The sequence below is a fragment of the Apodemus sylvaticus genome, chromosome 10 (assembly GCF_947179515.1).
Source record: "Apodemus sylvaticus chromosome 10, mApoSyl1.1, whole genome shotgun sequence".
In the NCBI taxonomy this organism is placed as follows: Eukaryota; Metazoa; Chordata; class Mammalia; order Rodentia; family Muridae; genus Apodemus; species Apodemus sylvaticus.
In genome coordinates this window covers 55,634,977-55,655,487 of record NC_067481.1, presented here as the reverse complement: position 1 = coordinate 55,655,487, position 20,511 = coordinate 55,634,977, and the positions used below count along the sequence as shown (strand labels likewise).

Below are 20,511 nucleotides of genomic sequence, written 5' to 3'. Positions count from 1 at the left end.
GAATAAGAGCCAGGGGCAAAGAACAGAACTTGAGGTGCTGCACTGTAGACAGCAGCAATGGAGAGAGTTACACAGGCAACCTCGATGCCCAGGAGCTTCCAGAATTGCCTTACACCCAGGACTGGGGCTGTCTCAGGTCTGGTCCCTGCTCATCAGTGCATGTGGTGCTTCTCAGCCTCATATGACTCCACCACAGGAAAGAGGCAGTTCAACACTACCCCATCTGCAGTGGAAACACCTAGTGCTAAATAATTGAATGCTTACCCCTACTTTCCGCAAGAGATCTCCCACGATGTTTAGTGCTGATATCCTAGCAGAAGGAGTTAGTGGACTGGTTCCAAAGCCATTTGGTATAGCTACAGAAAGAGAAAAGCAGAGTAATGACATCAGCAGCTTCATTTATATTTGGACTGTATTGATGATGTTACAAAGCTAAACACATTTGAAGCAATATGATACTGACTCGAGGTATAGGCAAAGTATAAAGAGAAGCATTATAGAGAAGCTAACCATTAGACTGCATCAGTGTGTCACTTCTCCAAACTGCTGCAAGGACAAAGATCCTTAAGCATCTCAACAGCTATTTCTGGAGATCCTGAGAAGGCAGACATAGGGCTGCCCATCGCCACCCTAACAGATGCTACAAGGATGCCCCACAAGAACATCATGCCACAGATGAACTGAGAGACTGACTGGCAGCATGCACAGTGCCTGCACAGGTCCAAACCAGCCAGAACTCCGGTGCTGAGAGGGGGGCACAGACATGAGCCCCACCCTAACCAAGGAGCTATCGCCAACTAACTGGTGACCATCCACAAAGAAAAATTAGTCTCCAAGGGCATTTCACAGGATCGATATACCACACTTGCAGTAAGGCAGGCCCTATGCCCAGCAGTGGCAGATGACCAACACAAACCAATCCAAAGGTATTCTTAGACATTTTTTTTTTTTGGTCTCACATTGCTTTGTTTCAGCTTTCTGGTCTTTTGCCTTTACATTACCATTTTCAGTTTTGTATTTTTATGGGGTGGGTGTGTATATATATGTATGCATTTCTCATGTTTTTTGTTTTTTTGTTTTTGTTAGTTCATTAGTTTTGTTTTATTCTTGCTTGTTTGAATTTCCCTGTTTTCCTAAGACCGAGAGTGTAGAGTTGGCAGGGTGGGGAGATGGGGAGGGTCTGGGAGGAGACTTAAGGGAGGAAAAATGATCAGAATATTGCATAAAAAAAATTACTTGCAATTGAGAAAAAATAAAAGAATATGGCAAACTGGGTACAGTATATGGGTAGAGTATATGCAGGGGGATCTCTGTGAGGTTGAGGCCAACCTGGTATGTGTGTGTGTGTGTAGAAAAACAGAGAGAGAAAGAAAGAGAGAGAGAGAGAGAGAGAGAGAGAGAGAGAGAGAGAGGGAGAGAGAGAGAACACATGCAGGGCTACAGACTGAAACCATATCTCAAAAAAAAAGTAAGAAAGAAAATGGCGAAGAGAAGAGAAGAGAAAAGAAGAGAAGAGACAGTGCTGATGGGCTAGAGAGATGGCTCAGTGCTTAAGAGCACTTCCAGAGGTCCTGAGTTCAATTCCCAGCAACATGGTGGCTCACAACCATCTGTAATGAGACCTGATGCCCTGTTGTGGTGTGTCTGAAGACAACTACAATGCACTGACATACATAAAATAAACACACACACACACATATATATGAAAGAAATACTATGCCAAACCAGTAATCAGCATGATAATAATCTCAATAATGAACTGTGACTGACACAGGAAATTGAATTTCACCATTCATTATAATGAATATAAAGTTTACCAATTACTTCTGGCTACTTGAGCAGCACAAACACAGCAAATGCTGTCCTAACTGCCCAGAGAGCCTCCTCTCACTCTAGAGGGTAAAATGTATTTTGAGAAGGGCAGGAGGGCATGGGGAGCGGTGTAAGCTAGGATATGAGCTGCAGACTACCTAAGCAAGCTGGAACTGGAAAGCTCTGTTACTGCACAGCAAGGCTCTGAGGCTGGCTGCAGAACGCTTTACCTCCTTATGTGCATTAACAGACACATTGGCAAGATGAATCTTAACAGTTCCCCATGTGGGCAGTTCAGGACCCATCCAACAGCATGTTCTATTTGAGCCAACCTTTTATCAACCTAAATAGTAACTCCAGGTTCTCTTCCTATCTGTGTAGAAAGCCTGTTTCTCTGTGACTTACTAAATGGCCAAAGCAAGAAATAGTTATTAAGGTAGGATCAAAACCTTAACATGAGAGGTTGGGGGTGACAGTACATGCCTGCAATCCCAGAACCTGGGAGGGAGAGGCTCAAAGATCAGGAATTCATTCACGGTAATCTTCAAGCCTAGGCTTGGTGAGACTGTGTCTCAAAACTAAACACCAATCTATGGTAGCAAAGAAATGTGTAAGGAATAACTCAAATAAAGATAAAACCCTCTGAAAAACTTATTTTTTGTGTGTTTTCAGTTTTCTACATGGAACTGAGAATATAGATCAGTGTCAGTGCCTTTTGCCAAGCACACACAGAGCTCTGAGTTCAATACCCAGGCCCAAAAAAGACAAAATAGACAGACAGACAGACAGACAGACAGAGGAAGGAAGGAAGGAAGGAAGGAAGGAAGGAAGGAAGGAAGGAAGGAAGGAATCTGTAAGAACATGTACTTCTGTTTTGGTTGGGGGTTTTTTTTTTCTGTTTGTTTTTTGGATTTGTTTTTTTTCAAGACAGGGTTTCTCTGTATAGCCCTGGCTGTCCTGGAACTCACTCTGTAGACCAGGCTGGCCTCAAACTCAGAAATCTGCCTGCCTCTGCCTCCCAGAGTGCTGGGATTATAGGCGTGCGCCACCACGGCCCAGCACTTGAGAGGCAGAGACAGGCAGATCTCTGAGTTCGAAGCCAGCCTGGTCTACAGAGTGAATTCCAGGACAGCCAGAACTACTCAGAGAAACCCTGTCTTGAAAAATATATAAATAAGTAACTTTTAACATTTTTTAAAATTTTTTTAAAGAATTATTTATTTTATTTATGTGAGTACACTGTAGCTATCATCAGGCACACCAGAAGAGGGCATCAGATTCCATTACAGATGGTTGTGAGTCACCATGTGGTTGCTGAGAATTGAACTCAGGACCTCTGGAAGAGCAGTCAGTGCTCTAAACCGCTCAGCCATCTCTCTAGCCCCCAAATTTTAACTTTTTTAAAATTTTACTTAAGCTGCTCTTCTGTTGAGTGCAGGCATCATCTCATTGCTACATATCAGTGACCTGGAGAAAGAAGTCTTCCCTTGCTTCCTGGATTCTACAGTAACGGGAATCTATAAATTGAAATTCATGCTTGGACTGTGGCAGCTCTGCTATACCCGCAAATGCATTTAAACCTGATCATCTAACATGGCCTTAAAGAGAGATACCGACCTTTTGGTGAAGGAAAACTGTTTTCTGTGCCTTTCCCAACAGGCGTTGCAGGCAAGGAGAGCGAAGCCTGGACAGCAGAATCCATCTTCTCACAGTCCAGAGTTGGAGAGCTGGGAGCAGACTTGCGGGTCACTTCCTGTTGTCTTTCCCGAACTGCTAGCTCTTGCCTTAAATCTGAGAAATGATGTAAACAAAAGCAGGGATCCTCCTTAGAGAGAGCAAATATATCCTGCAAGTCCCAACCAAAATATCAAAAAGACATTCCTCCTAAGTTACTATTTCTCAAAACAAGCTTCTGATCTGAAAATTTTTATCTCTGGAACAAAAATGTGAACTCCCCTAGAACTTAAAAATATGAGGTAGTGAGATGGCTTAATAGATAAGACACTTGTTACCAAGCCTGACAACCAGAGTTCCATCCCTGAGATAGACATGGGAGACTGAGAGAACCAATCCCTATAAGGTGTCCTCTGACTGCCACAGTGGCTGGCACACTCGGGCAACACACGCACACTCGGGCATGCGTGCACACGTGCGCACAAAGTAAAAATAATTTTAAAAAGATATAACCTCTCAGAGAACAGTATTATGCCCAAAGGCAAAAAGAAATTGAGCAGTAAGGGCTGACGAGATGGCTTTTCCATTGGACAAGCTCAGTCCTCACTCCATGTCATAAGAATGCCTAGAACTCTAGCTCCAGGGGATCTGATACCCTCTTCTGGGCTCTGCAGGCACCATAACATAACACATAAATAAAATAATCTTAAAAAAAAGAGGACACATATAGAACTCATAGTGAAACTAAATAACGCGAACTATTCCTAACCAACTTTGCATATATATTTGCATATGCAGATTACCACCAAAAACCATGAAATTTTTAAAAGTTTTATAGCTTTTTTTTAAAGATTTGTTTATTTTATGTATATGAGTACTCTGTAGCTGTACAGATGCTTGGGAGCCATCATGTGGTTGCTGGGAATTGAACTCAGGACCTCAACTCACTCTGGCCCCAGATCGCTCCAGCCCAAAGATTTATTTATTGTTATGTGCAAGTACACTGTAGCTGTCTTCAGACACACCAAAAGAGGGCGTCAGACCTCATTACAGATGGTTGTGAGCCATCATGTGGTTGCTGGGATTTGAACTGAGGACCTTTAGAACTGTAGTGAATGCTCTTAACCACTGAGCCATCTCTCCAACCCAGTTTTTTAAATATATTTTTATTATTTTGTTTAAACAAATTCTCACTATACAGTTCTGGTAGGCCTGGAATTCTCTATGTAGATGAGGCTGGCCTCAAACTTACAAAAATGCAATTGTCTTTGCTTCCAAAGTACCAGGATTAAAGGCATGTACTACCACACCTCAAATTTTTTAAACTACCACTATGAAATCCTTTTTCAATACTGAATTTTTAATGTTTCCAATTATATAACTACCCTAAAAAATATCTTATGTTAAAAGAAAAAGGATATAAAGAGGCTGATCTCTAAGAGTTTAAAGCCAGCCTTGTCTACATAGAAAGCTCCAGGACAGCCAGGGCTATGCAGAAAGACCCTATTTCAGAAAAAAAAAACAGGCCACAAAGCAGTGGCACAGGCTTTTAATTAAGGCCAGCACTTGGAAGGCAGATGCAAGCAGACCTCTGTGCGTTTGGGGCCAGCCTGAGCTGTTCCAAGACAGCCAGGGCTACACAGAAAAACCCTGTTTTGAAAAAATAAAAAAGAGAAATAAAAACAAAACAAGTGATGCTAAGTTATGCCACTTTTGAGATCAAAAAAGTCAAAACGATTACAAACTGATATGTGCAACCTATATCCACAACAGCCTTGTTCACAGGAACTAAAGTGCAAGCAACCCCACAGCCCATCCACAAAGGAGATGAAGTGGACTTTTTAATCCATTTTCTGTAAGAAAGGGGAAGGAACACATTCTCAAAAGTTGTCCTTTGAACTCTACACTCATGCTTTTACACTCATGCAGGCAGGCACAGGCATCTTACACACACACATGTACACACACAAATGCAATTAAAAAAAAGCTTTAAATAAAAAAATCTGGTTAGAACAACATAAACAAAAGTTAAGAACACTAAAGTTAAACCAGTCACATAAATAATAATAATTTTAAAACCATCTCAGTATTGTGGCACACTTTTAATTTTTAATTCTAGCACTTAAGAGGGTAGAAAAGCAGGTAGATCTCTGATTTGGAGGTCAATGTGGTCTACATAGTGTGATCTAGGCCAGCCAGGGCTATATAGTGAGACCTCAAAAAACAAAATAGAGAAGATATTATATTTGTAATGTTCTGTTTTGGTTTTGGGTTTTTGTGGTTGTTTTGACTGCAATTAAAGTAAGTGAGGGGCTGGGACAGCAGCTCAGGGTAGAGCACTTGCCAAGTAGCACTGTCCACCACCTCAGAATAAATGATGAAACCAGCAGTGAACAAGACTGGAGATGGAGCCAGAGGTGTAGGGCTTGCCTGTCCTGACAAGGCCCTGTGTAAACGCCTACCACTGTAAAACAAAGTCTATAAACAAACAATACCTAGTTGATACTTTATATATTACAAAAATGTAAGCACTTCCTCAGGAGCTGGAGAGGTAGCTCAGCACTCTAGGGCTGGATTCCCAGCATGCACCTGGGGCTCACAGCTCCAGCTCTAGGCAGCTGAGGCCCTCTCCTGGCTCCCAGGAGCAGCAAGCATGCAAGGGTACACATGCATGTGGCCAAACCACCCTAAGACATAAATCAACCCTTTTAAAATCTCTAACTTAAAAAAGAAGAAAACCTTCAGATGAATCTATCACCCTCAGGAAAAAGAAAATAAAAAGGCACTGAAAATCTATAAAAAGAGATGGCATATAGTTAAACACACTTTCTGTAGGAGTCTCCTCTTAGCACGATGAGATTCAGGGTATCATAGAGGAAACAAGAGCAGGGACACACGCTCTTCACTGCTGAGCCATCACCTCTCCAGACCCAAAGCCTACTTTAAAAATTTGCCATACCAAGGCTGGAGAGATGGCTCAGCGGTTAAGAGCACTGGCTGTTTGCTCTTCCAGAGGTCCTGAGTTCAATTCCCAGCAACATAGTGGCTCACAATCATCTATAAAGAGGTCTGGTGCCCACTTCTGGCCTACAGGCACACATGTAGATAAAACACTGAATATAAAATAAAAGAGAATGTATGTGTCCATTTTTGTCTACTCATAGGAAAGTCGGGAATTATATAAGGGAAAATATACAGACATACTTATATTCAATCATAAAAAAGTAAACTATGTCACAGTTAGTGGGTTTTCCTTGTTTCTAATACTCTCAATTTTACTGTTTCTGGGGAGAAAAGTTTTAAAGAAAGTGTGTACTAGTTACATGTATAATATGTAAACAGCAACATATATATACATATATACATGTTCTATGTAAATAACATCAAGTTATTTAAATACAATTAATAAAGAAAAAAATCCCAACTGTGAGCGGCACAACACTGACAAAGCTCAAACTGTGTGCCTGCCTCCTTTTTCTCATCTGGAGTATGGAGGTCATTCCTACTTCTTGGCACTGAGGATATGGGTATGAAATAAATCACCAGGTTAAAAGCACTGGCACAGTGACTGGAAGGTATGTAAAGACATAAAACTAGAGCTTCCAAGAAACTGAGGGCTGGAAATGTAGCTCGGAGGCAGAGTGCTTACCCAGCATGCTCAAGACCTGGGTGTGATTCCTAGCACCATCAAAGGGTCAGTCCTTGCACTTACTCAGGCACAAGGCAAATGGATAAATACTCACTAAGTTATAAAGCTTACCTCTTGCTTCATCCTTTAATCTCTGTACTGAGACCAACAAAGATTCCTTTTCATCAAGTTCACTTTCTAAAAATGCATTTCGTTCAATGGCCTGATTTAGCCTTTGTTCAAAGTCTTCCAGTGAAACTATTGTTGCCCTTTAAAAAAAATTATTTAAAGCCTATAAATTAGACAGCATGTACAAACAGCTAGTACAAAAGAAAGCAATCAGTTTATCTCCTGCCATTCTTAACCGAGTCAGCCTGACCCAATTTGGAGAATGATCTCACTCCATTCGGCAAAAATTAACACATACCTACTCTTGTGGGCTCCCAATCCCTGGTATCTGCTACAGAAATAAAATTCTCCAACCTAAAGTTACAACTCAGAATACCAATTCCAAATTTTTTTTTAGAATGATTGGTTGAATGATTGATTGATTTTATGTATATGAGTACACTGAAGCAGTCTTCAGACACACCAGAAGAAGGCATAGGATCCCATAGCCACCATGTGGTTGTTGGGAATTGAATTCAGAACTTCTGGAAGAGCAATCAGCACCTTTTGCTGAGTGGTTTCTCAAGTCCTAAAATAACCTCTTAATAAAATACTTCAAACACCTTCCTGCCTCTCAGCCTTTTCATTGTCTCACCTAGTTAACTTTTCTTCTTTGCAGACTCCGCCCCCAACTTGTAAAAAGGCTTTCCCAGTTCCCACAGTAACTAGAACTGCCCTGGAACACGCTATACATTCTTTTTACCAAAGCATTTATCATAGCAAGTCCTCTTAAGGATCAGCTACAAGGACAATGACGAACATCATGTCAACCAAGAGTCAACCGATAAGTACAAAAGAAAAATACTAGGCAATAATTATAAAGTAATATGAGTTAGAGTGGTTAAGAAAAAATAACAAGAGACACTCTGGAGGCAGAGGCAGACAGATCTCTGAGTTTGAGATCCTCCTGCCTCAGTCTCCCACATACTGGGACTTAAGGTGTGTACCACCAAGCCTGGCCTGTTGTTTTATTTCGACTCCTTTAAATCCAATTAGTCACAAAGGACATAAAATACTGAAGGAGAAATAGATTGCTAGGACTTATGTGAAAGCTTGAGCGGACAACTGGTTATGCTCACAGCATGCAGAGTACCCTTTACCTCTTGGCTCGCTCCAGGTCATCATTGGCCTGCTCCAGCTCTCTCACATACTTATGCAGTTGCTCCTTAATGGCCCGGGTCTGACTTAAGTCGTCCTCTAACACTGAGACCTGCTTGTAGCTCTGTGCATACTGATGCTCCAGTTTCTCCTGAAAAAAGAGGTGCAGAAAAGGATGTGTTCTTAATATGTAATCATCTATTAATAAAGGAATTTCCCAAATTAAAGGAGGAAAAAAAGGTCAGAAGACTTCACCACAATCTGAGTTGATGGCACCCCTCCTTAAACTGCATGGACGGACAAAACCACTCTAAATGCCCTAATTCATGTAAAATGAACATAGTAACAATTCTCTCTCAGAAAAAAAAAATGATCTTTCTGAAAATAAAATAATAGAATCCTTTTCTCAAATTCTAAACCTGGGAGCTGGACAGATAACTCTGAAATTAAGAGGAAGTGATGCTCTGGCAAAGCCCAGCATCTGGTTCCCTGCACTCGTGTCAAGTGGCTCACTACCACCTGTAACTCCAGCTCCGAGAGACCCAAGCTCTTTCCTAGCCTCCGTGGGTAATGAACTCACATGTAATAGCCACATAGATGCATCATTTTAAAATTAAATCTTTAAAAAGAAAACCTAAACCTGATGGGGTAACCTCTAGGTTTGCAAAATGAGTGCAACGCAAGGTAAAGCACAAACCATTCAGAGTACAAACCTCTACTCTTTCCACAACCTCCTCCAGCTCCCAACACATACTTTCTCAACAGAAATACTCAAGGGCCCAAGAGGCCCTCAAATCACAAGGTCATTGATATTACTCTTAGTTACCCACCAGAACTTGATATTAAAACCCTACTACTGGAGACACAGCACCTATTAGCTATAGGACATACAAGGTAGAGCTCAACTGAGCAGCTTTCACTGCCAAAAGATGCCATACAGGCTGCTGGTATTAGCCAGCAGAGCACCCTACACACACCGGTACTAACCTGTCAGGCCAGATGTGCCCACTAATGCAATAACAGTATGAAGGTTACAGGAGTAACCAACCACTTTGGGATCAGATTTGAGGCCTGCCTTGTGGAAGGGAATTCATGCCTGGTATTGTAAACCAGGTCAAAAGGTCACAGCACATAGTGAGGTACCTGCTTATAGTTTTTTGGCTAAACAGTGTCTATCTGCCTAAACACATGCTTATAGCCATAGATCAGTACTGCCGTCAACACTGGCCAGAGCAAGACCACAAGTGCTCAGCCCTAATTGGGACATCTCTAACACCACCAAGGCTAGCCTATCCCACCAACAAGGCTCAGGAAACCCCAGAGAAGAGAAGGTGCAAAGAATGTAAGAACTAAAGGATGAGAAAGAGTTTTGTAAAATATTTAAAATGTTGTCTTCTGGATACAACGTGGCCCTTGCAATCACACCAGCTATAGTCACCTACATAAGACCGTGTAGGAGCAAGCTAACGAGATCAGTCAGCAAGACCACAGCAGAGCTGTACTCAGTGGGTTACAGGGGAGACCACAGCAGAGCTGTACTTGATGGGTTACAGGGGAGACCACAGCAGAGCTGTACTCAGTGGGTTACAGGGAAGACCACAGCAGAGCTGTACTCAGTGGGTTATAGGGGAGACAAAAGACAAAGGCACAGAGGACCATGTTAGGAGTATCTGAGGGAGAGGGGGAAACTGGGGTGGACATGGTAATACACTGTTTACATAAAATGGTCAAAGAATAGAAAAGATACTCTATTTTATTTTAAAACCATATGCTATTTCTAAAAGAAGGAAATAGTCTTCTAAAGCCTCCAAGTCATGGATGTAAGAAGAACTGAACCCAGGGCCATGCACATGCTGGACAAGCATGTCTACCAACCACCAACCATCCCGGGGCCTGACAACTCTTTTTTGAAGATTTCTAACCCAAACTAAATTCCAAAACTCAAGAGGCTATGAATACAAAATGGAGGGAGGGAGGGAAGGAGAGAGAGAGAGGGAGGGAGGGAGGAAGGGAGGAAAAGAGAGAGAGAGAGAGAGAGAGAGAGAGAGAAGGAATGCATGACATGTAAATATAATTTTAAGGCAGTACACAATAAAGCAAGCATTTAATTTGTCCAAACAATCAGAAACTTTAGAAAATACAGGAACTAAAATGTAGTAAAGGGCAGACAGAAAACTGACCACCATAAATTTCCTATGGGGAGTCCTAAACTCTGGAGCATCGGTCACTGCAGTTCTCATTTATAAAAGATAGCTATACTTCAAGTACTACATATATGTGCTCCTACTACAGCATGTGTAGAGATCAGAAAACAACCAAGGAAAACGGTTCTCTTCTTACACTATGTGGGGCCCAGAAATCAAACTCAGGTTGTAAGGCTTAGTGGCAAGTGCCTTTCTCATGAAGTCACCTCGCTGGCCCTATACTCCCCCACTTTAAAACCTGAACAGCACTGGGCTCAGGGAAGGGACCTCTGCAGTTACCTTTAACGCCTCCACTTCGTACTTCAGTCTTTGGTTATCAGCCTGCAGGTCTCTGTTTCTTTGCTCAGCCTGTACTAACTGTGCCTCCAACTCTGCTTCTAACTCTCTGCTTCCTTCCTGGAACTCAACGAGCTCATCCCGAGCTTCCTGGAAGCTGAACAGAAGCAAAGTGAGAGAAACACGTTAACAGTTAACTACCTCACAGCATTACATGGCAAGTCAGTAATAGTTAATAGTTAACTACCTCACAGCATTACATAGCAAGTCAGTAATTTCTGACTGAAATTAATATTCTTGTGAAATATTTAATAGTAAAGAAAATGTCTTATATTTCTTGTTCCACATATATGCAGGATTCAATGAAAATTAGTTATAAGCTTCCCACAAAATACCAATCAGTAATTACAATATTTACAATATTTAGCTTCTTCCTCCATAAAACGAGAAGAGGAGGAGTGTGTATTTGTACTGAAATAATCTAAATTGAGCATTATTTTTCAATTCTAATCAGAAATCAACAGATACTCTAAAATCACAACAGCTGGTTCAAAGCTAAGCATCACTCTTACCACTGATTCAGAATCAGGAAGTTACTATGTTTCTCCATCTTTTTTACATAGCGCACTAATACATTATTATAATGTCACAAACTAGTTTAATATTTAGACAATTTTTGAAGTAACTGATTTCCTCTATAATTCCATTACTTAGTTTTCTGCATTTAAACTATTATGACAAGGGGTTCACAGGCTTCCCAGCCTCTGGAGGAAATCTGTAGCATTAGAAGAAATGAAGAACCTCTGCTGAACACAGAATTTCTCCATGCCCTGGCCTGACACAGCCACAGGAAAAGAACAATGGGATTTCATAAGGTTTAGTTAACTCTGTCAACCAAAGGACAAAAGTGTGTAAGTATCTTAGTAAGATTTCAAGGCTGGAGAGATGGCTCGGTGGCTAAGAGTACTTGTTACTCTTTGGAAGGACCAGGGTTCAACTCCCAGCAACCATATGGCAGCTCACAACCATCTCTAACTCCAGTCCCAGGGAATCTAATGCCCTCTTCTGGTCTGTATGGTCATCAGGCATGCACAAGGTACATGCAGGTAAACACCCATACACATAAGATAAAAACCAATCTCAAAAAAAAAAAAGTGTAAGAAAAAAGATTCATTAAGATTCATTGAGGCCAAAGAGCTATTTTCTTCCCAACTAAGTAAAATAATAAATTTTCTAAAATACTCCATAGCTTAGAAGCTCAGCTGCCTCCCAACGCTAATAATAATGCACACCTGAAAAGACTGAAGTCTGTTTTAAGCACCTCAAATGAGCAAATGATGAGAGAGCACCAGTGCACACACAGCAGGCCAGACACCCCACCTAGTCACAAGCTACAGGAAGCAAGCAATCAGGAGTCATAGGTGGCACTAAAGCTCCCTGGTATTTCAAGTTGAACAATAGAAAGACCGGTGGTAGTTTTATACTATTTAAATACAAACATGTTTTACTACGGAATCACAGTCCTAAATCTGAAACTCTAAATTTAGCATTATGCTCCAAAAGGAAAAACATGTGCAAGCTATACAGTATATTCCAAATCCTGCCCCTATTTTAATGTTTCAAACACTACCTTTGCTTATACTTCAAGGAAAGTTCCTTCCAATAAGCAGTTTCTTCCTTTAAACTTGAAAAATCCGGTATATCTTCACCATCCATGATCAAGAAAGCCTGTGATAGTAAAGACAGAACCAGGATGTGAATGGGAGTGTGGCACAGCACTTGGTAGTTTCAAAGGTCCTGGAAGTCGCTGGCACTTTCCTGTAACTTAGGCACATATTACTTCATTTGGGGACAACCAACATTGTGGATGAGGTCATGACAGGAGATAACAGGGTCCTTTGATACAAAGGCAAGGAAGCATTTTCAGCTATAGCACTGGGTGCTAGATTATTTGACCACAGAATTAACCTATATATGGATCCAGCAGCTAGTTTATGACCAACTGATCTTCTGGGAATCCAGTGACAGAAACAAACATCAAACTTTAACCATTCTACACAGTTTCCTTTTGTATAATTGCTTTAAAACACCCATGAGGGGTCTGAGGATGTGGCTTGGTTGCTAAAATGCCTGCCTAGGGTCTGACCCCTGGTACCACCTGCAATCTCAGCACTGAGAGTTGGAGGGGGTGGGGTCACAGAAACTTTCAGCAACACAAAGTTCAAGGCCAGCCTGGGTTACATGATACCCTATCTCAAAGAAAGTGGGGAGGAAAGGACAGAGGAACACAGGGAGGGACACAAACAAGCAGGCTGCCTAGAGCCGTCATACCAAGTGAGACTATCACATCAGGCAAGACCCACATTCTCAGATCACACTTCTGAAAACACCCTCAGTCATCCTTCAATCCAAGTTTACTCCAAGTTCACTCGTCTCCCACTGCAATGACCTTTGTATCTCACAGAGGAGGGATCTAGTTACTTGCTTTTGCCATTTCAACTGGCTAGAACTCCCAATCAATCATAGAACAGATACAGGCACCAGGATGACTTGCCCACTCCAGATTCCTGCCACATTCTTCCCACAACCAGCTCTTCCTGCTTAACTTCTGTTAAAGCACCACACCCACACAACAAAAGAGACACAGTAACATCTACTTAATTAAACCACAGTGTGCTGGCCAGTAAGGAATGAAGAACAATCTTAAAAATGCCAGCCGGGCGGTGGTGGCGCACGCCTGTAATCCCAGCACTTGGGAGGCAGAGGCAGGCGGATTTCTGAGTTCAAGGCTAGCCTGGTCTACAGAGCGAGTTCCAGGACAGCCAGGGCTACACAGAGAAACCCTGTCTCAAAAAAAAACCAAAAAAAAAAAAAAAAAATGCCTTGGAAGCGGAAAGAACTCCAGATTCAGGTGTGTATAAGAGAGGCAAGAGAACATTTGGTGGAGATCTAATCATAACTTGATATATTGAGTTTAATTCTTTTGAGGCACGGTGCCAATGTTTCCTTAACCAAATCTTTGCTAATCATACTATCTATTGTTACCATGACATCTAATTAGTAAATCTTCCAGTTATCTGAAACTGCCAATTACTATGAACGCTGTTTGAAAGAGCTAGATTCTTGTCACACACTGCATCCCTCCATAGCACTGAATAGAACAGATTGCTCAGAGAATGCACCCAAAGCTGCAGTCCTTCACCAAAAACTAAGATATTATTAAGCACTAGGCATCATGTATTTATTGAGCAAATACACCATCTTCTAATTTGATTACACCTACACTAGCACAGATTTGTATTGCTCTATTCTTAGAGATGTCCTTACAGAATGAAAGCACTTTAATATGTTAACCGCACAGGCTAGGAGTCCTGTTGAGGCTAAGTTCTAGGGTTCCAATCCTGCCGTTAAATTACTTATACAAACTGCTGACTCTCTTAGGGCTTCAGTTTTCATTTGTTTCATCTAATAAACCTATGGACTACACTGGGTGACTAAGTATTTCAAGTATGTGTACTGATTAATACTGGTTTGTCCTGTAATTCTGTCCCATTGTCAAAGTCCCAGAAATTCCCACTTCCCTTGCCCAAATGCAGAGGTTACTGCTTGACATATGGCAGGTGAGAATGGGCTCTTCAGCAGCCAGAGGTACTCATTATTTCAAAAGATCCAAAGTACAGGCATCAATCACCCTGTGGCATCACTAACTCTTCATGGTTAATCCTGAAGTCTCCTTAGGAAAGGAGTAGATTTTAACAACCCAGATAAAGACAGACTCACAGGGAATATTTGATAGCATCTAGAGTTGAAGCAATAACCCCTGTGTGTTCTCTAATGCTCTATGTAAGATCTTCTCCCAAAGTGTCCTGAAAACCATCTATACAGTAAAGGCCATGCGAATGCTCGGCAGTAAGAGCAGTGGCTGCTCTTCCACAGACCAGGATTCCATTCCCAGCATTCATATGGCAGCTCACAACCATCTGCAATTCCAGCTCCAGGGGATCTGACGGCCTCTTTTGTTCTCTGTGGGCACCAGGCAAGCAAGTGGTATACACACATACATGCAGGCAAAATACCCATATACACAAAATAGTTAAAAACCAAGAGCTGGAGGCATAGGTCTGTGGTAGAGCATTTAATTAGCATGTGTAAGGCCTGGGTTCCTTCCCTATTATCGAAATAAATAAATCAAACCCTGCCCCCAAATTTAGATAATTTGAAAGCTGGCAACCATGTGTCAATGGACAGCTCAAATATTCAATTTCTAAAAAGTCAATAAGTTATGTTTTTAATTCTATTTTTTAGAATGTTATAATATAACAAAGCTCCTCTGCTACTAACATTGTCTTCCAAAGAAACCAGTGAAAAGAAATGAATGGTTAAGCCTCTCTTGTTAGTTCCTTGAGGGCAAAATCTGTCTTATTTATAAATTCTTACAAATCAGTTGAAATAAATGACCTGGAAAGCACAGTATGAAGAACATAGCAGCTGCAACTCAAGACTGCAATGAAGTCCTGGGACAAGGCCCAGGCCGATAGCCCAGAGTGGCTCAAATATAGAGATGGCTCTGAAAAAAAAAGAGGGGGGGGGATCGGGGAATCACACAAAGTAGGTACTGTGACTACAAGGCTGTTTAAGAAACTGCAATGTCCTTACAAACTTTGTACTCTAACACACTCCTTCCTCTCCCGAATCACACTCACACTCAGATACATACACACACACACCTACCTGCACCTACCTACCTACCTACCTACCTACCTCTGAGGTGAGACAATTTAAGACTGTCTTCATCTATACATAAAACTTTTAACTCGTGACTTGAAATCTATTTTTTCATCATTTTTTTGAGCTTTAATTTTATTTATTTCCTATGTAATTTCCTATGTATGGATTTTTTTGATCTGTGTATGAGTGTAATGCCTGTGGAGGCCAAAAGAGGACAAACATCAGATCACCTGGAACTGAAGTTACAAATGGTCATGAGATGGCATGTAGGGGCAGGGAATTGAACCCAGATCTTCTGAAGAGTAATCGGTGCATTTAACCACTGAGCCATCTCTCCAGCCCCCAAATCTGAACTTAACTCAACAGATTATATATTATTTTAAACTGAGCTAAGTCCATTGACTACAGCCATCAATGAGCTTTCTATTTTCACTCTTGAATGTATTCTGAGTTTTATATGTTGCTCTGCTGTGAGCTTCTAGGATTTGGTAAACAAGCCTGTGTTCTTCAGTTTACATCCTGTCTGATCTTGGTAGACTCTGATGACAGTATCTTAGCCTTGCTCTTCCCCAAGCGGATTATTTTACCCGATTCAGCAGCCATTTCAGGCCCCTAAATATTTTGTGTTGAACTTTAGACTATTCTTAGATTACGTGTGTGGCTGAACCAGTGCTGCTTTTGATTACTGACATTTTATTCATCAGCAGGGACTTCATCTTTTAAGTTTTATATAATGTTTTACTCTGCACCATTTGATATTGTTGTTGATCATGTATGCCATAGGCCAGTGTCCTTATGGGAATATCTAGGCTGTTAGTGGCTCCCCGGACAGCTAACATTTAGTTTAATGTGTGGTGTTTGAATGTGGAACCAATTCTTCTACAAGTAAGGTCAGAATCAGTTTTATTTGTAAGTTTGTCCACTCACTTTTCTGTGTGAAGGGAGAGGTGGCTTTTATTCCTAGGACTCTGATTTTACAATGTCAAAGGACCCACCGCTCTCTTAGCTCAGCAATGGTCCCTGGGAAACAATATATGCTGTAAACTATGCATTTGTCTCCAGCTTTTGGTTCTTAAGTTGAGATTTTTTTTTCGTGTTTTTTAATTTACACACCAAAAAAACCCATAAAAAGCTACATGTATTAATAGAGTGCCACGTAATGTTCAATATATAAATATACTACACACTACTTATATTTACCTCCTCCATTGATGATCAATTCTCTCTAGTGAAAACTTTGAAAATCCTTCTAGCTCTTTAAAATATGGAATCCAGAATAATTGCCTTAAGCTCTATATTTTATATTATTTTGTGTGCTTCTGTGTATATGTTCATGAAGAGGGGTAGGTGTGTGTGTGTATTGTGTGCAGATTTGCATGTATGTGTGCATATGTATGTGGAAACCAGAGAACAAGCTCTGGTGTGACCCCAGTACTGAAGAGACAGAGGTAAGAGGACCAGGAGAGGCAGGAGGACCAACACACATCAGGCCAGGCTCACTTACATAGCCAGTTCTATCAATTCTATGTCAGTCAGAAGCTACACAGCAAGACCCTATATTACATACACACACACACACACACACACACACACACACACACACACACACACACGAAAGAAAAGAAAAAAGGAAAAAAAATCTAGAAGAAAACAACATTTAATCAGGAATAATTCAGAAGAGGCTAAGGAAGTGATTCAGCTGATAAAGTACTTGCCTAGCATAGCATGCACGAAGCCCTGGGTTCAATCCCCAGCACTGCACACACCAGTGTAGTGTAGCACATCTGTAATCCCAGCCTTAAGTAGAGAAAACAGGATCAGAAGTTCAAGGTCGTCCTTGGCTACATGGCACGTTGGAGGCCCAGCCTAGGCTACCGTGAGACTTTCAAAAAAGAAAAAAAAAGTTTAAAAAAATTATGGGAATAGAGATGGCACTGAGGTTAAGAACACTTGCTGCTCTTCCTGAGGGCCAGCACCAACATCAGGCGGGCTCACAACCATAACCATACACATACACATACACATACATACATACATACATACATACACCTTCTGTCTCTCTGGACACTGAATTCACATGAACATACCCACATGTAGACACATACTTACACAAAATTAAATATAATAACTATATCTGCTTTTTAAAAGAACAAATGAGAGGGGACTGAGGGTGGTTCGGTGGCTCAGCGGCTCTTGCAGAGGGCTGGAAAATGGCTCCCTGCACCGACACAGGGTAACTCCCTCTCTCTACCTCTAGCTCTTCTGGCCTCTGCAGCCACCAACATTTCACACATACCACATGTGAGCACACACTCACACACAGAAACAAGTTTTTAAAAGAACATTAATTAAGCCAGAAGAATCAGCATGCAAAGTGCTTAAAGCTCAGGCTAACCCTGCCCTGCTGGAGGAGCGGGGCGAGCTACTCAGCTGCTCAGTGCCTCACTTTCTCACCTATAAAATAGGAAAGTTAGCTGTGTGTTGAAGATGAAGTGAATTCCTATTGGCACAGCACTTGTAACAGAGCCTGATGCATAAAAGCCACATATATGTTAACTCAGTTGTGAGAAACTAGTAGGCCAGAAGTGAACCTTTAAAGTTAGAGTAAACAGACTTTCAAATTTAAAAACACAGAGGATTCCTCAAATCCTTTCATTACAAAAGGATCTCTAACACATCTCTCCTGGAATAAGCTTTATGTGCTAGATTACAACAAGCGGAGTTCTTACCCTCTCGTCAGTCACACTTTGTATTTGTTGCTTCTTGCCTGGCAGTACCCAGCCTTATCCCACTACACCTATTCATCAACTTCATCCTTCTAAAAGCCAGGTTTAAATAACAAATGTGCTACCTTTGCAGGTGATCTCAAAACTGTGTGTGTGGAGTTTGCCTCCAGGTACACTGAGAGGATGTGCTCACTGTCACTTGAAATTACGTAAGTGGGGAAAGTTAGCCAATGTCAAATCTTTCACTGCTTTTAAAAAGTGCTCAAATGGCATATCTACAATCTTCTGAAGCTGCAACACACGTAGACAAGTACCCTCTGTTCCTCTCCATCTTCCTTAATTCTAGGTCTCATGTGGAGTATGAGTCTAAATTACAACTTCTGCACCAGACATTATCACACTCTGTATGACCTTTAGATGTGAACAACTGACAATTAACTCAATTAAACTTTAAACAGTTATCATCTAACATATCTTATTGGCAATGATACTCTGTACAGCACTAAGAAAATTAATTTTACATGCTAGACTATTACCATATACGTAGAATGAAACAGGTCTTATTTTTATCCCTTATGAAGTGCCTAGAAAGTAATTTTAACTTAAGTCTTCAATCCTCAAGTTTATTTTAGCATGGTTTAAAATACAAATGAAATGAAATTCTGTTGGTCCCATGAAAGCATATTCGGGTCTATTTTTTATTTCAAATGCTCTGTATCCAACTTCAATTTATCTCATTCAAAACAAAGGTACTGCAGATTTAGGAACTTCGACTAAAATTAGGTCCATCTCTAACCGGGGCTAACGGTTTTCTTTGTTCTTTTATGCATTCCTACTCTAAGTAAAGATTTTAACAATTCAGAAAAGATATCCCCAACTGGGTGCCCTTTGGCCTCTTTTGACTCCTCAACTTAATGATGAGCTTTGCCCTATCGACTTTCTGATTTGGCAGACACTACCCTATCACTTAAGGACAGTGAAAACAACATAATTTTCAGACTAATAATCAGCTAGTCATGAGCAACCTTCAGGGTAAGATTTTTCTAATAACTGAACTTTTTGGGGGGTCAATTTACTCGAAAATAAATAAGTCATCTAGTAACTTCTGGTATTACCTTTGACAAGTCCAATGTTCAGTCCTCTCTCTGGCTGAAGAAGGTATAAAAACAGAAACCAGAACCCTGAGCTTAGAAAGGTACATTATAATCCAAGCTAAGCTTCTCACCAGTTAGTGGAACCCAAATAAAAATCACTCAATTGCCCCAACCCCCTGTACCTAGGTTCAATTTCCCCATCCAGTAAAAAAGTGCAAACAACAAATCTCTCACAAGTGCAAACAACATATGTTCTAAAATGTTTACAAACGCTACAGGAATGAGTCCTAATAATGAAAAGAACCCTCTCTAGCCTTAAACTTAAAGGATTAGTCACCTCACCGTCTCCCAGAGTAAAATAAGCGAACACAAGGACCCGGGGCCGGTTGGTGATACTTTCCCCAACTCCAAAGCAGACGATTAGCAGTTTGGGGCAGGCAGGCAGTCACGAGATTGCTAGTCTCTGCCAACGCGGGCTGCTCCCGCTCTCCCCTCACGCATATGGGGTGCTGCGAAATCAAGATCAAGCCCTGCTCCTAACCACCCTGGGAGCTCCAGGGAATCCAGGATGGGTGGAGCGAGAAGCTGGGCGCGCCGCTGCCACCCCAACCGGGTCACTCCTCGAGCCGTCAGCGCCTTAGCCCCCGGTGCCACGTCCCGGCCTCCGTCCCTCCTCTGGAAGCCCCGGACTCGCTCTCCTGCAGGTGCCGCGGCTGGGCCACACCTCCGACAGTAAGGAGCGGACAGAGCGGTTGGAACAGTTGTCTCCGTTCCGGCAGCCCCAGAACCCAAACCCGGTCTGGCCCAACGGGCCCTGAGCCACAGCCCCGCGATCAGGCAGGCTCCCCAGGGGCAGGCCTCGGCACTGCCCGCCCGGCTCGACCCCAGAGGCTGCCTCGCACGGGAGCTCACCGCCAATGTGTCAAAAGCGCATGTTCGCCGCCGCTCGGCCGAAGTCTCTGCTCTGCTGGCCTGGCCAGGCCCGCCCAGCCGCTCAGCTCTGCTCCCTTCCGCAGCCCTGAGCTCCACTCCGCGTACCCCCGCACAGGGCTCCTCCCCGACACGTCAGGGGCTCCCAGGGTGTCGGAGGCCATTCTGTGACG

The 20,511-nt window shown here is 42.0% G+C and overlaps 1 protein-coding gene across 5 annotated transcripts in view; it reads right to left on the bottom strand.

Annotated features, from left to right (window-relative positions):
* Ndel1 (nudE neurodevelopment protein 1 like 1) overlaps window positions 1-20,511 on the bottom strand; it is a 49,556-nt gene that overhangs the window by 9,511 nt on the left and 19,534 nt on the right. The window contains exons 1-8 of one of the 5 annotated variants that reach the window (XM_052196908.1): window positions 20,321-20,505; window positions 19,430-19,463; window positions 12,491-12,588; window positions 10,864-11,017; window positions 8,383-8,531; window positions 7,247-7,383; window positions 3,430-3,603; window positions 265-356 (exon numbers count right to left, since the gene is read on the bottom strand). In XM_052196908.1, the coding sequence (XP_052052868.1) occupies window positions 265-356; window positions 3,430-3,603; window positions 7,247-7,383; window positions 8,383-8,531; window positions 10,864-11,017; window positions 12,491-12,576 (792 nt within the window). In that variant the 5' untranslated portion in view covers window positions 12,577-12,588; window positions 19,430-19,463; window positions 20,321-20,505. Of the gene's footprint in view, window positions 1-264; window positions 357-3,429; window positions 3,604-7,246; window positions 7,384-8,382; window positions 8,532-10,863; window positions 11,018-12,490; window positions 12,589-17,303; window positions 17,386-19,429; window positions 19,464-20,320; window positions 20,506-20,511 lie in introns of those variants that run through there. The other 4 variants (XM_052196907.1, XM_052196910.1, XM_052196906.1 and 1 more) reach the window with 4 other exon arrangements.